Source organism: Quercus suber, unplaced genomic scaffold (assembly GCF_002906115.3).
Source record: "Quercus suber isolate HL8 unplaced genomic scaffold, Cork oak 2.0 scaffold_459, whole genome shotgun sequence".
Taxonomy (NCBI): Eukaryota; Viridiplantae; Streptophyta; class Magnoliopsida; order Fagales; family Fagaceae; genus Quercus; species Quercus suber.
The window spans coordinates 540,706-553,306 of NW_027069910.1; the positions used below are offsets into that span (position 1 = coordinate 540,706).

The 12,601-nt window shown below is 34.2% G+C and overlaps 2 protein-coding genes across 2 annotated transcripts; both read right to left on the reverse strand.

Annotated features, from left to right (window-relative positions):
- Positions 1–1,899: 1,899 nt before the first annotated feature.
- Positions 1,900–9,815, reverse strand: LOC112026690 (probable WRKY transcription factor 19). The gene is made up of 11 exons (XM_065762474.1): positions 9,255–9,815; positions 8,815–9,090; positions 7,900–8,649; positions 6,852–7,794; positions 6,626–6,679; positions 5,932–6,010; positions 4,710–4,816; positions 3,839–3,896; positions 3,496–3,743; positions 2,826–2,983; positions 1,900–2,590 (listed from the first exon to the last, which is right to left on the reverse strand). The coding sequence occupies exons 1-4, from the start codon at positions 9,666–9,668 to the stop codon at positions 6,997–6,999; spliced, it is 2,238 nt and encodes a 745-aa protein (XP_065618546.1). The 5' UTR covers positions 9,669–9,815; the 3' UTR covers positions 1,900–2,590; positions 2,826–2,983; positions 3,496–3,743; positions 3,839–3,896; positions 4,710–4,816; positions 5,932–6,010; positions 6,626–6,679; positions 6,852–6,996.
- A 565-nt stretch (positions 9,816–10,380) lies between these two features.
- Positions 10,381–12,237, reverse strand: LOC112012327 (disease resistance protein RPV1). Its single transcript, XM_024044720.1, has 2 exons — positions 11,786–12,237; positions 10,381–11,170 (listed from the first exon to the last, which is right to left on the reverse strand). Exons 1-2 carry the CDS (start codon positions 12,235–12,237, stop codon positions 10,381–10,383), a joined length of 1,242 nt encoding a protein of 413 aa, XP_023900488.1.
- Between the last annotated feature and the right edge of the window lie 364 nt (positions 12,238–12,601).

The window sequence follows — 12,601 nt, forward strand, 5'->3', positions numbered from 1 at the left end:
ATTCATCTAAACAATAAGAAAAACATGATTGAACTTATTGAAAGCATGGAAGAACTAATACATCAAGAGAAATCTAATTGAACAATCAAATATGTCATTGATAAAATCCTAGAAAGAATCACATTGAATATTCATACTGTATAGAAGAAACATAACTCCTAACCCTAGCAAAGAGTAATAGGCCACAAACTGAATGACCCCTTGTGATTAAACCAATTAATTAATTAGCCAAGTTATTAATTAATTAATTTATCATGCAATTGCGTGGCAGCACAAACAAATCACCGAATAACTAAATATGCAGCGGAAATTAAATGACACGGTGATTAGTTCACGAATAGGGAAAACCCTAACGACAAAAACCCCACCGAGTGATTTTCAGGTCACCACTCCCGAAACTCCACTATTATCAAATCAAGCGGTTACAAGTAAAGGAATTCCAAGTACCTTACCAACTTACAAGTAAAGGAATCCCAGGTGAGGATGATGTTGATGATAAATGAGTCATGTGAGACTCACATGCAATTTTAATAGTAGAGGAAGCTGACGTGGAAGGCTGATGTGAAATGAGTATTTATATTTTAATTTAATTTATGCCATGTGTGCATTCTGTTTGCCACCTAAGCAAATTCCATTGGTCATTTAACGATAGAGACCAAATTGATTGTGACTTGAAAATAATAGGTGTAGGGACCCGTTTCAGGCGACCCCCGTACAATAAATTTGTAGAGAGTAGATAGAAAGACTAGACACTAGCAAGGAAGACAACAGTCGACGTGGGTTTACAAGAATAATAACAAGGATTTGACTAAGTGTTCTTAAGGAGAGTTCGTCCTCGGCCCAGTCCGAGGAGCTCTTTCCTTAGAACCAATAAATACAAGGGTTGTCCTTGAACACCCTGAAAAACCCCCTAACTTCTCCCATGAAGGGCCAACCCCCTTTACTTTGGGGGTTCTATCTATTATATAGTCTTGTTCAGTTGATCTCTGCCGTCCACCTGTCGGCCATCTGAACTTGTGTCTAAGGGCTCGTCCCATCAGCCGCCTTTGCAGGCTTTCTGTTAGTTGAAGTAACCAAAGCATCACTGTTTGCGGGTCAATTCACCATTAATGCGGCCAGATTGTTGGTAGCGTGCATTTAATGGGTGAGTGACAGCTTCCTTCTTTCAATGTCGGTTTGCTGAGGACGTGGGCATCCTCAACAAGGTCCCTTGATGACTTGGGCCTCTCCTACTCAACCTCGGATTCTGCACTCTCCTCGGCATGGATCTTGGGCCCAATATGGAGTGGGCCGAGGTTGCCAAATATTTGGGCCCCACAATAGGGACCAATTGATTGCTCTCAAAATGTAGAGACCAAAATGGTGTTTTCGCCATTAATTTATTTATTGCTAAGAGAATAAAAGAGATGGGTAAATTCTACAAACTTGAGCCCAAACACACTTGGGGGTTAAGCCCAAACCACCTAAAAATAAGTTAATCAAAGACGAATAACTAATTTTTTATTTATTTTTTTTTTTAATTTATAAGTACAGGATGCCTTAAAAAGTAAATCAATGTAAATGTAACTGAATGTAAGTTCAATTACTTTCTATTCTGGGTTATCCAAGTTTCAAGCCTAAAGAATGATAGTGACAAGTTAATATTTATTCGTTCAAATACAATTTATTTTGCTGAAAATTAAAAATACTATAGTAAAATAATTTTTAAATGTGTAAATAGTACCGTATAACTTATTTTTAATATTTTTTTTGATAAACAGGTAATAAACAATGCACTGCCTCCTAAAAGCTGTTGCGCGTGAAAAAAAAAAAATTTGAATCCTAACAGATATTTAATATAAACTTAGTTACATTTTCATCAATGAAGCAAGAAAGTAAACATCACCATGCAGCTGCAGGTACTCCCAACAAAATCAAACTGACTTCTTATAAAAACCTTGAACACTTGAAAATGATTTGGGTATAGGTATAAAAAATTCATGCAAGAAATTCTATTCCAAAAATATCTTTACTCTAAAATTGGATCTTATTTACATTGACAAAACTCCGGAATCAAATCTACATAATATCCCGATTTGACAAGCAAAATAGATGTCCTGTCAAACCTTTCTCGATAACCATTTCCTTGTTGCAAATTTCATGGCCATTCTTGCATCTTCTAAGAGTTCAAAAACCCTCCAAAAAGAGCTTCCCATCTATTTCAGGAACAATTTGAAGTGTTGTATCAATACATTCTATTCAATTGTAGTCTTTGTCCTTCTCGGTACCTACGTTTGTTTTGACTACTCATGGCCTTTCCTCAAGTGCTTCTTGTATCTCTCCCTTGATGATCTCTGAAATTTTTGAGAACATGCTGAGGCTTAAGAAGTTGCAAACTTTCATTTTTCCCCTGATAAGATATTTCAAGCTCCCTAGCTGGATATTGCATATCCCAAGTTATCGTCAATCCCATTCAAAGGGCATTATTGTTGACCTCTATTTTCATGTCCAAACAACTTGATCTTCCATTTTGACTTTCATTACCATAAATCAAGCACAAATCAGAAATATGAGATCCCCTATATTTGTATGCAGTTGCATCCGAATGTTCCTGCAAAATGTCATTTTTAAATGAAAGCTACTCAAAATTATCCAGTTCATTGATTATTATACAATCCATATGATCATCAAAAACACTCAGTTTACTAAATGAATACAGAATTAATATCAATTCATCAAAGGGGAAAAAAATACAAGTTTGTATGCTATGCTTTAGGGTGCTCTTTAGTGATAACTAGAGGAAAACCCATTATCCTAGCAAAATCACTAATGGGATAGAATGGCACCTTGATATAAGCTTCCCAAAGCTAAAACATCAGCCGCCATAGTGCCACTGTTCTGCAAATTCATCCCAAGAAAAGCCATTCTAATTGAGGACACCCATAATGCCTGTATACTCTTTCATTAAGCTCATTATTGGCAAAGGATTGATCATTTTCTTCACCTAAAAGAACCGCCATATATACAAGTTAGAGTAATGACTTGAACTTTGTGGCTTTGCTCTACTTTCTCCCCCTCTGTCTTGACCCCCCCGCCCCCTCCCCACCCTCCTCTACAACCATACTATTTTATCTTATAAATCTTAAATTTCACAAACATTTAAAAATCATGGCAGAGCCTCACTAGATGTTTCTGCTTTATTATATTTATATTAGACAAAATAACGTTTTTTTTCTACAATTTCGCAAATATTTGATCTGATACTTAGAATGAAATCAAACACAAAAATAGAAAATGCACTTCAATTTATCGTACATATAAACCACCTATATCAACATACTAAAGAAAGAAAGAAAATAAGTAGTTAAATGCACTTCAATTTAATGTCCATATATATATATATATATTGATAGAATTCAATGTCCATATTTGTTCAATCATCAAATTCCAAGCAGCCTAAAACAGAGATCCATGCAGCAATTAATAAAGTTAATTTCGCATGGGAAGAGAACCTACCTTACAGCCTACAAAGCTGCCAATTCATCTTCCGCTCAAACCAATTCACTTGAAGCCATATTCCTTTTTAATGCAGAAGTGTCTCAATGCAAAGAAGCAGAAAACTAAGATAACCAAGCTCAGTTAAATTTCCAATCGAAGATGATGCAGGGATCATCTATAATGAAGTTAGAAATCTCAATTTCCTTTCCCACCTGAAACACAATAAGAATGCCTCTTGCTGCTCTTGCAATCATCCATTTCAGCATCTTCATTACAAAAAAGAAACATAAGAGAAGGGCTATAGGATCCCCCTTACTTAACCATCTATAATGCTGCAAAGGCCAGTTGAAAATATGTTTACCAGATCTGAGAATGTCATAGTGGAGATACAAGCTAAAGTCCATTTTGACTAGCCAAATCTGAAACAAATACAAAGAAAATTACAAAATGTCATGCCCCTACGCATAAAACAAAAACAAATTAGGACATCCAGACTCCAAACCCAAAACAACATACATGTATCTCAAGCATCACTGCATCGCTCTTCACAAGAACCACATATTATTGGCTACCATGTGATTGATGTTTCCTGTTTTTGATCTGACACGTGGAAAGTATTGAATTTTTAATCAAGTTCAAGTCATGGGATTCCAAATCTTGCAAGATTATGTGACTGATGTTTGCTGTTTCAGATATGTTCAATACTATCACTAAATGTCTTCCTTTGTTGAGAAGCACATTTTCTTGGATGACTTCCAGACTTTTATATTGCACTTCAAGCTTTCAATATATTTTATATTTTTCTGCCCTGCTTGATCTTTTGAAAATGTTGCTTTTCTTTATGCTGGAAAAAATGACTAATAATATTTAAAAAAATATAAAATAAAAATGGGTTACATTTGCTTCTTTGTTCTTTGTTATAATTGGGCTTACAAATATACTATTTCTCATCAAGAATCTGTCTTTTTTAGTGTAATAAAATAGGATGGTTCATGGTTGATTCATAAACTGGTGTGTATGAGATAGAGAACCTAATATATTTTGATGCCCCTCAAATGAATATTATGATTTAGAATCATACGTATAATACTTGGATAAACAATATATATCTTCTGGTATGTAATTCAGATTCCGGATACATGTGCTGAATTGAAAAGTTTTGAATTTCTCAAAAATCAAATCAACAAGTAAAATTATAAATATTGAATGGAAAGAAGAAGAAGAAGAATCACCAACTGCAAAAATGTTCTTTCTATTTTCTTTTGTTATCTTCTTTGAATGGATCAAGTCAATTAAATTGTCCAATAGACCTTAAAAAAACTTATACCAAGTCCTCAGCCTGCAAAGACAAATAAATACTTTTACATTGATGGTAGAGAGTGAAAAGATCATGTAAATGCCTATAAAATGAAGAATTTGCACGCTAAAAAAAAATTGTAAAAAAAAACAAGTGTAGCCATGAGTTTTAAGGCAAACTAATTAAGCAGAAATGTATTAAAAACATGTTCAACTGGCAAAATACCGATTCATGCATAAGGTTTCTCAATAGGTAGAAGCATCATTGCACACAAATTTAAGTATCTGATTGGAAGCCAACTTCTAGGAATGATGGTTCACCAGGGCTGAATTGCTAATATTTTTACCCTTCAAAGGAATAACTTGTGTGATTATATTTATCATGTAAATAAAAGAACACATGACACAAGAACAAAAAAAAAAAAAAAAAAAGACTTTTACATAAAAATTCAAGAGTCAGAAGATCATTTAAATGCCTATAATAGAACACATAGGACAGCAGGTGAGCATAACAGAAAAGAATATACACTGAAACGGTGTTGAAAACAAAATTGTATACTGAAAAGAAATCTAGTTCTGGGAAGTCATGAATTGATTGTACCAATCTTTTCTACCTATAGGTAGTATTGAGAGAGAGTGAGAGAGAGAGTCCCAGCTCATAGTCCTCAATGTCCAGAGTTTGGTAATTTTGCCTTTCATCATGGCTGTCATTTCTGTATATAAGAAATAAATCTTTGAAAATTGGGAAAGTTCTATTATGGTATGTTCATTCAAAAGATCTTAATTTGAAATTTTTTAGAGTTCTTTAAAATTTTGCAACTTTAGAAAAATTCAAAATCAAAGTAAATATAAATCTCTCTGTCTGTTATAGGCTTGTCAAAAGAAAATCTTATAGACACCATTACATGAAACCAACATCTTGATCAACTTGCTAATACCCTCCATCAGTCGCTGGATTTTCATAAACCATGCAGAAATAAGCACAATTATCAGTTCTATAACATCAGATTTTAAGATAGCAATACAGAAAATGAAATAATGCAAATGAAAGAACATTGATATTTAGGTTAAGGAACAACACATATAAGACAATGGAAGCAGACAATAACGTTCATGAATTACTTGGGAAAGCTCTCAATGCTAAAACAAGAAACATACTAATCATCAAATTGGTGTTGACTGTCGAAATCTGCATTGCATCTCCATCAGAAACCCCTTCAGTGTATGCAACAATAATCTGTGACACTCAGAACAATTAATTTCTATATGATGAAGCGTAAGGATGCAGCATAAAGAACAACAAATGTTCTAAAGATACAAGATTGGATATAAGAATACTAGACATAATATCAGTGGTTACATTTCTCATTATATTGCCTTCTCAAATGTTTGCATCTGTGGCTTAGAGCATCTTTGTCATGATAAGACCAATATCCCATTGAACAGTCCAATTGATAAATTACAATTACTTTAAAAAAAAAAAAAAACATCAAGAACAGACCAATCAAGAGTTTTCCCATTCTCTCCCACAGTGGAAACTAATTGGAATTGAAAGCAAAATCACAAATATCCAAATAAACCTAGTAGCAATGGAGAAATTAGTTTTACAACCTACCACATGTTATAACTCAAAACCCCCAAATTTCCAACATAAATAAACCTTAGATAGCCACCATTAGCACAACCATAAACCCACTCATCAAATAATTCCACCAATACAAAACCCATACATATAAACACATAAATATCACTTCTAAAGCTCATAAATCATATGGGTATCCTTATCAAAGCTTAGATAAAAATAACCTCAAACAATAGCATAAAACCTATAAAAAGAGATTAGAGCTTTTACCTCAAATAAAATATGTGAAGGTGCTTGGATGTTCTTAAGGATTTTCCTGGTGATCTTGCCGGAAAAAATGATGGTGGAGATGGTGGTGTGGAGTGTACCGGTGGGAGAGGATGAGAGAGTGAAGAGAGTGTTTGAGGGAAAAATGAAAAAGAAAAAAGAAGTGAGCCGGCCAAAGAGATAATGTGAAAGTAGGTGGGGCACTAAAAAAAAAAAAAAAGAAACATACCAATCATCAAATTAGGGTCTTCACCGTTGAAATCTGCATTGTATCCCCATCAGAAACCCTTTCATTATATTGCATCTTTGGCTTAGAGCATCTTTGTCATGATAAGACCAATGTCCCATTGAACAGTCCAATTGATAAATTACAATTACTTAAAAATTAAAAATAAAATAAATAAATAAAAAAAGACCATCACAAACAGTCGAATCAAGAGTCTTGCCATTCTCCCCCACAGTGGAAACTGATTGGAGTCGAAATCATCATTTACAGGGGCCTGGGCCACTGAAGATGAACCCAAATCAAACCCATCAACATTTGATGAGTCAAATGCCGAACCTAAGTCTGATCCATTTTCTGTATCCATTGGAAGTCCCAAACCTGATTGCAAAGAAAGGCAATTGCATTCTACACGGACTCCTATCCTTGTAACAATAGGAGGAGCAATTTCTCTGGATAAAGGATCACGGAAAGGATCAGGGAAAGTTTCACAGAGGATCTCAACATGATTCCGATCAGTTAGTTGCGAGTCCCGAAATAGTTCCTGCAATGAGCTCTGAAGTCTACAGGAAAAATACAAATGCCCACAGCTCCTACGTTTTCTAAAGAAATTTCTTCCAAAAATTCGTTCACTACCATTGATGGAAATGAAGACATAATAATCAAAATCAAAATCACAACAAGAATCTTGTATTCCAAAAGCAGTGCAGAGAGCAATTGTTGGAAATTCGGGACCAATCGAGAATGATATTAAATTTCCATCCCTTTGATGGTTGAACCAATTTGGAAAATCATTCTCTTCTCCTGTTACCGCAGAACTAAATTCACAATGGCATTCTTGCCACCAAGGTGGAAGCATTGTAGATGAGTGTGGAAACATTAACATGTGGCTTGTTACACCTAAACATGGTGGTAGATTTGGTGGAAGCCCTATGATTTCTGGAAGCAGCTGCATGCAATTAGCAAATTCAGCAAGTTACATCTTAGCAAATCATGTAGTATTTTGTGAAGGTAACACAAATAGTTTCTTAATATCTTTAAGAGAGAGATATACCTGAAACAATGATTGTAAATCCAGCGAGTGGCAATCTCTAATAGTAAGCTTATGTAATCTCTCACATCTGCTCATGCTTTCTGGGAGGGTGACAACAATGCAGTATTGGATTTCTAACACTTCTAGTGTGAGGGGGCAACAACAATTCAAAATAAATTCTATTTCTGAGCGAATTTTAAAGCCATAAATTTTTAGTTGTTTCAACATTGGAAAAACATATTTGGAAGAGCAACCAAGAGAATTGCACATTGGCTGTCTATCAATCTCCACATTCTTTGGAAATATGAAATTGCCATTAAGTTCAAGCCTCTCTATACTTTGTAAATTATAGATGCTACCCGGAAGATGTGCCTCTCCTGAATACGGTGATATTTCTAAGCCCTTAAGCCCAATCAAATTCCCAAATGACAGAGGCAACTCATTAGTATAGTTCCCACCCATACATAAATATTTAACCCCTTTCATTTTGTGCAAGATAGTTGGGAACTTCTTAATCCTCCCGCATCCTCCCAGGTCAAAATGTCTAAGAGATTTCATCGTGAGACAGTTCGGAAGAGTTTCAAGTTTTTCGCAGAAGAAAAGGACCAACTCTTCAAGCTTATCAAGACACCCCACGGAGTCATCAATCTCAACTAAATTTGTACAAAAAGTAAGTTTCAAGTTCGTTATGTTTGGGGTCATTGATAAGTCAGGTATTTTCGTAATCTGATCGCACTCACTGAAGTCAACACGTGTCACACAGAAAAAATTCTGTAGAAATTTTTTTTTTTGAAAGTTAGAACATGGTTTAATCTTTAAAGAAGTATATATAAATAAATTAAAAATTAAAAACTTTAAAAAAATGAAGTATATATAAATAAATTAAAAATTAAAAACTTTGAAAAAATAATAATTTATAAATGCTAATGGTCATACCTGGATGAGTGGTTCCTTTAATAGGTTTAAAGGCATGTTGAGCACAGCCAATTTTTTAGGGAAAAAATTAGATGGCCATGAAGAAAATGGATATTCACGCCAATCAAGCAAGCTTAATCCATTGGGAAGACATTCAAGGGGTCCATTGCAACAACGTACATTATGAATCAAAAGCAATCTAAGATTTCTCATCTTACAAAATTGTGCCTTTAATTGCACCTCTTCTGGCTCTGATTTAGGCGGCCACAATATCATGCTTTGAATTTTATCTGAACCCTAGTTGAACAATAGGGTAAGTGAATCACCAAAACATATAATAGTTAATAAACTTTAAACAAAAATAATATTCAGTATAAATAAACAAAAAAAGGGAAAAAAAAAGTGTAATACATCTCTCATGTGAAGTAAAGGGAGGAAGTGTATCAAAATAACACACATACCATATCTTCAGTTAATACATCAAGAGCTTCCTCATAACACCATAGTCTGCTACGTTCCCCAGGCATTAGTGGTGCTTCTTGTCGAACAATGTCCATACCCATTTGTTGTAATAAGTCGTGCATCGACAAATAATAATTATCTTCATCAATAGTCAAGAGACCCTTATCAATAAGTTTTCGAATACCATATGGGTTTAAACCACAAGCTTTCAGTACATCCTTAATCATATTATAACTCATGTCATATCCCTTGAAGAAACATGCAATATCAAGGAAAATAATCTTTTCATCTTCGGTTAATCCTTCATAACTTCTTCTTAGTATTTTTTGAATATCTTCATGAAGATTTGTTTCATAATAATCTAACGCCTCATTCCATTCATCTATTGGTTTCCCACACAAATCACGACCCATTACTTTTAAAGCTAGAGGAAGGCCTTTGGCATAACTTATAGCTTGTTTCTCAAGTTCCAAATAATCTTCAGGGACTTCGTTACTTGGGAAGGCATGCTTACGAAACAGTTTAATAGCTTCATCTTCATCTAATTCCTCTACCCCATAGTCACAACATCAGTAGCTGGATTTTCATAAATCAAGCAGAAATAAGCACAATTATCAGTACTATAACATCAGATTTTAGGATAGCAATACAGAAAATGAAATAATGCAACTGAAAGAACGTTGATATTTAGGTTAAGGAACAACACATATAAGACAAAAGAAGCAGACAATAACGTTCTTGAATTATTGGGGAAAGCTCTCAATGCTGAAACAAGAAACATACCAATCATCAAATTGGGGTCTTCATCGTTGAAATCTGCATTGCATCTCCATCAGAAACCTCTTCACTCTATGCAAGCTTCCTCATAACACCATAGTCTGCTTTGTGGTGCTTCTTGTCGAACAATGTCCATACCCATTTGTTGTAATAAGTCGTGCATCGACAGATAATAATTATCTTCATCAATAGTCAAGAGACACTTATCAATAAGTTTTTGAATACCATATGCACAAGCTTTCAGTACATCCTTAATCATATTATAACTCATGTCATATCCTTTGAAGAAACATACAATATCAAGGAAAATATTCTTTTCAACTTCGGTTAATCCTTCATAACTTCTTCTTAGTATTTTTTGAAATCTTCATGAGGATTTGTTTTATAATACTCTAACGCTTCATCCCATTTATCTATTGGTTTCCCACACAAATCACGACCCATTACTTTTAGAGCTAAAGGAAGGCCTTTGGCATAACTTATAGCTCGTTTTAAATAATATTCCGGGACTTCGTTACTTGGGCAGGCATGCGTACGAAAGAGTTCAATAGCTTCCTCTTCATCTAATTCCTCAACCTCATATTCATAGGTTGAAAGACCATTTCGATCAGCTAGCAAGCTTTTATCTCTTGTTGTCAGAATGATCCTACTTCCAAATGCAAAGCATTCACATTGTCCGAGCAATGTTTCTATCTGGTCGGCATTATCCACATCATCAAGAATGATAAGAACCCTTTTTAGGCGAAGAATTCTATTTATCCTTGTGGTTCCTTCATATATAGTACTCACCCTCAAATTCTTATCCCCTGAGATACCCTTAAGAAGTGCCTCTTGTAAACGTATTTTGCCTTCCTCTGTCTTTGACGACTCTCTAACATTCTCTAGAAAACTTTTTGCTTTGAAACGTTTTGAAAAGCTATTATAAATAGCTTTTGCAATTGTAGTTTTTCCTATTCCACCAAGGCCAGTGATCCCCACCATGCGAACATCATTTGATTCAAAATCTAAAAGTTTTGTTACCGCTTCCATGCGAGAATTTATTCCAACCAGCATTGTAGCACCATTTGATGGCATCTGAATGATATCAGAATTTAAGATCTCTTCAACAATTTTTTGGACAAGTTCAGATTCAGTGCCACTGTCATTCACAGAGCATTTAATTAACACATGTAACGAGTCGGACTATGAAAAATAAATAACATAAACTGAATGCAAGACGTTTAATTTTTACATCACAGTTAGATGAAGTGAGCGACATGTAACTCAGATTGAAAATTTTTATATAATTCATTTTTTTGAGTAGCAATTAGCTTTTGGGATGAAGTGGCATTAAAAGTCCACTTAGATGACAACATAATCTTACTGGATCTCACTATGTGCTTAGAAAAAATGAATTAAGTTTTTTTCTTTAAAATTTTTCCAAATATTATGAGGAGTGAAATTCCTAATTAATAACGGTAAGTAATCTAATATTAAATTCTTTTATTTCCATCTTTAATCTATAGCTAACTAGCTTAGTATAAATGATTCTTCTCAAAAATTTTTTAAAAAAATAAATAAATAAAAAAAGCATTGTATAAAAGATATGACAAGAAAATTTTACTTTCATAATTTAATAAAATTTAAAGAGAAAATAAAAGCTAACAATTAATTCTAGCTATTGTTTAATTAACAATAAAATTTAATGGACATCACAAAACAATTAAAACTCTTAAAGATCAACAAATAGGAGTACGTAGTACTATACAAATACCGGTTTTTGTCGTCCCAGCCAGAAATATTGGCTGCTCTACTTAAAGCGTCCCTCCACCTTTGTACCTTTGTCTTATCTTCAATTTTTTTTTCAAGCTCAGTCAGTTCGTTTCCAAAATCCCCTGTTTGCTTACAAACTTCAGATGGATCCACTTGATAGAAAACTGGTAGCACTTTTTTGCTACACTCCATAATCTTAGCAAGTTCATCCAAACACCAACGAGAGGATGCATAATTTTTAGAAAATACAACTATTGATGATCTTGATTTTTCAATGGTTTTGAGAAGCTCTTCAGAAATGTTTTCTCCCCTATGGAGATTATCATCAATGAAGGTTTGAATACCATGTTGATCCAAAGCCTTATATAAATGGCTTACAAAACCACGGCGAGTATCTTCACCTCGGAAACTCAAGAAAACATCAAAGTCCTTGGGTTGGTGAGATGAGGCCATTGGGATTCACGAGCAGAGAGTTGAAAAAAGTTGAATGGAGGAGGAGAAAGAAAGCTGTGAAAGCAGTGTCAATATAGAAAGTGAGGAAAGTGAAAGACGAATTAGGAATTGAGGGTGAGTGAATGAATGAAAGAGGCGAGACTTTAATATATAGTCTCACTTTCAGAAAGTGACACGCATTTTACATAGAATTACAATATCCTGGAAGTTTCTGAGTAAAGCCCAAAATAACTCTTTGAACTTTCATTGAACCATACCGGGGTCATTGCTAGTAAAAAAGTAACGTAAAATAAAAATCTTTATAGCTAATCAAAAAGTAATGTAAAATTTACTTAAAAAGTTTGCGAAAAGTAATGTAAAATTT